Below are 2,801 nucleotides of genomic sequence, written 5' to 3'. Positions count from 1 at the left end.
TGGAAAATTATGTCCTAGAATGGACAGAAATAAGGTTTTCGCTTAATCAAAGCAAAATACAATGTTAAGAAAAGACATTTTTTAATATTATTGTAATTATACTTTCAGTGTCCTTTTCACGGTAAAATAATTCCGAGAGACAGCAATGGTAATCCTGTTGAAAATGCAGAAGAAAAAAAAACCGTTGATAAAACTTCTTTACCAGATTGGCAAGATCCTAATTTATTAGCAGATATAAAGGTAAGAGAGTTTTTTTATAAAAATTAAATTTAAAATACAATATATAATAGTTTTTTAAAAAAAAAAAAAAAAAAAGTCAAAAATTATAATTTTTTTTTCTTTAGGCTGCCACAGGATTCGATTTAAAAATGCCTGATAAGAAAAGAAAAAATAAAAATAGTGAAAATGAAAATTTAACTCATAAAAAAATGAAAACGAGTGCTGCGGCATTAAAAATAGCTAAAACTAAAAATTATCCCGGTTTGGTTGATGTTGTTCGAAAACAAAATGATGTTTATACCAGATTATCTAAAAAAATATTTAATAAGTAATTGAAAAACGATTATTATTATCCATTGTATAAAAAAAAACTTGAAAATATTGTTTTTATTTTTAACCTTTTTATTTATTTTTTATTTTTTTTAGATCATCTTTAAAAAGAGTTTCATCGACTCTTGATAAAATTGACAAAAGGAAATATTTAGACAAATTTGGAGACTGTTTTAATTATTCATAACATTATTAATACTTAACTTTAATTAGTAATTAAAAATACAAAGGAAATCCTGTAATTATTTAATAATTTATATAATATTATTTTTATTTTTGCTATTTGTAAGAACTTTTACAAATTTAAAAGATACACACACATTGTATTTTGTTATTGTATATTTTTTTTTATTGATATTAATTAAAGTATTAAAATCAATTTGACGTCATCAGTTTAAAATTTTTTAATTGCACAAAATGAAATTTTTAAATTACACAAATTATGGTTGCAAAATATTTTACGAAATTAAATTAAAAATAAGATAATTAATTAATTAAGATTATTTAAAGGTTAAGTTTTATGATAAAAATAATTAAAGACAAAACACAAATCGAACATCAGTTTTTTTGTTTTTTAATTACTCAAAAAAGGTATTAACAATACATTTTTAACATTTTCTGCACGAGGTACCTGTGACGTCATGCTTTTAAATTAATAAATTTTAATAACAAAAAAAAATCAATGAATTAATTATATATACTTTTATAAAAAAAAAAATTTTTAAGTAAGTATATTAAAATTATTGTACCCGTTATATTATTTTTTTGTTTAGGTTCAGTTAATAAATTTTAAACAGCTGTTTAAAGACTATTACGGGTGAGACAAGTTTTATGATAACATAAATTTTGTTGAAAAACCGCGAAATATTATTTTTAAATAACCAAATGAAAAAGCCGCCATTACATCACGTGATATCCGTGAATAGGCCAAAAGTGTGTTTTTTGTGCCACATGTATTATAATATGCTATAACAATTTTATAAGTAAGTACGTATTGATTTATGGAAAAAAGTTTTAAATAACGATTAAAATGTGCAATAAATAATTTATAAAACATTTCCAATGAGAGTTAATTTTTAAAAAATAAAATCAATGAAATTTTAAGAATGTCGAGTCCTTGAAGTTATGATTCAAATTAAAATAAAGGTGTTTTTATGTATGTCCAATTTGAAAACATAAAATAATTTTTTATGTATTTTTATCATGAAACAATTACTTTATGAAATAAGAAAATATTTATGAAATATTTTCTATATATTAAATCTGGATTTTTTTTAGAGAAATTTTAAAAAAATGTTGGGCATATTTCCAAGTTAAAGATAGCGTTATTTTAGCAGGATTTGATTTGGCACCGGTATTTGACCTTTTTCTTGTTTTGCAATTAACATATGGCTAGAATTATGTATTTATCATAAATTTATTTATTGTTTAATTACACATAAAGAATAAACTAACGTGTTTAAATTTGATTTTTTTATTTAAATAATATATTTCAAGGTGGAATTATGCATGAAAGTAATTGAAGACAAAGTAATCAAAACAGTAAAATATTTTTTTTTATTTTTTATCTTTTTCGAATTTATAATTCTATTATTTCCCCACTTTATCATACAATTAATTACATAGAATTTTAAATGAATTGTCAAACATGATTAATATTATAATTTATTATTGTTAAATAAGAAAATCATACATGAGAAATTTTTACCTTTTTTTTTTTTTATACCTGTTTTTTTCTTTAAAAAAATTTTTAATGCATATATTTAAATTTTTAATTTATTTTTTGTGCTTTATTTCAGATTAATAAATATTTTTTTTTGAAACCTGAAATGGAAACATATTTCGAGAGTTTCCAAGAAAATGAACATATTTCAGATAGCTCATTTATGCCTTTACCTGATGTAAGTCGAAATTTATTTTTTTTTTCATATTAAACAAAGTTAATCCTTTATATTTATTTTTAAATGCTTTTTTTTTTTTATTATAAAATTAAATTATTTATTCTAAATACAGATGATAATGCTTAATTAATATTGTTAAAAATTAATTTTGTAAAATATTAATAAAATTTTTAATGTTTAAATTTTTACTTTTCACGCTTCGAAAAAGTTTTTTTTTTATTTATTTCTTTAGTTTTTATTAATTAGAAATAATTTATTATTTAATTTGAGTTGTTGACAATGCAAAATAATTTTAAAATAAATATTTGATAACAAATTTTAAATTGCAGGATGTAATTAAAGACCAATTAG

The 2,801-nt window shown here is 19.9% G+C and overlaps 2 protein-coding genes across 2 annotated transcripts in view; both read left to right on the top strand.

Moving 5' to 3' along the window:
* Positions 1-736, top strand: part of Phum_PHUM027860 (DNA double-strand break repair Rad50 ATPase, putative) — a gene marked incomplete at both ends in the record, with an annotated part of 2,725 nt that extends 1,989 nt beyond the window's left edge. The window contains 4 exons of the mRNA XM_002422964.1: positions 19-34; positions 109-240; positions 345-547; positions 646-736. Coding sequence (XP_002423009.1) covers positions 19-34; positions 109-240; positions 345-547; positions 646-736 — 442 coding nt within the window. The remainder of the gene's footprint in view (positions 1-18; positions 35-108; positions 241-344; positions 548-645) is intronic.
* Positions 737-1,434: 698 nt separating this feature from the next.
* Phum_PHUM027650 (uncharacterized protein) overlaps positions 1,435-2,801 on the top strand; it is a gene marked incomplete at both ends in the record, with an annotated part of 5,457 nt that continues 4,090 nt past the window's right edge. The window contains 3 exons of the mRNA XM_002422963.1: positions 1,435-1,502; positions 1,828-1,903; positions 2,349-2,450. Of these exons, the coding sequence (XP_002423008.1) occupies positions 1,435-1,502; positions 1,828-1,903; positions 2,349-2,450 (246 nt within the window). The remainder of the gene's footprint in view (positions 1,503-1,827; positions 1,904-2,348; positions 2,451-2,801) is intronic.

The sequence above is a fragment of the Pediculus humanus genome, genomic scaffold (genome assembly GCF_000006295.1).
Source record: "Pediculus humanus corporis 1103172107382 genomic scaffold, whole genome shotgun sequence".
Taxonomy (NCBI): domain Eukaryota; kingdom Metazoa; phylum Arthropoda; class Insecta; order Psocodea; family Pediculidae; genus Pediculus; species Pediculus humanus.
The sequence above is the reverse complement of the archived record's forward strand: the minus strand, read 5'-3'. Positions and strand labels throughout refer to the sequence as shown.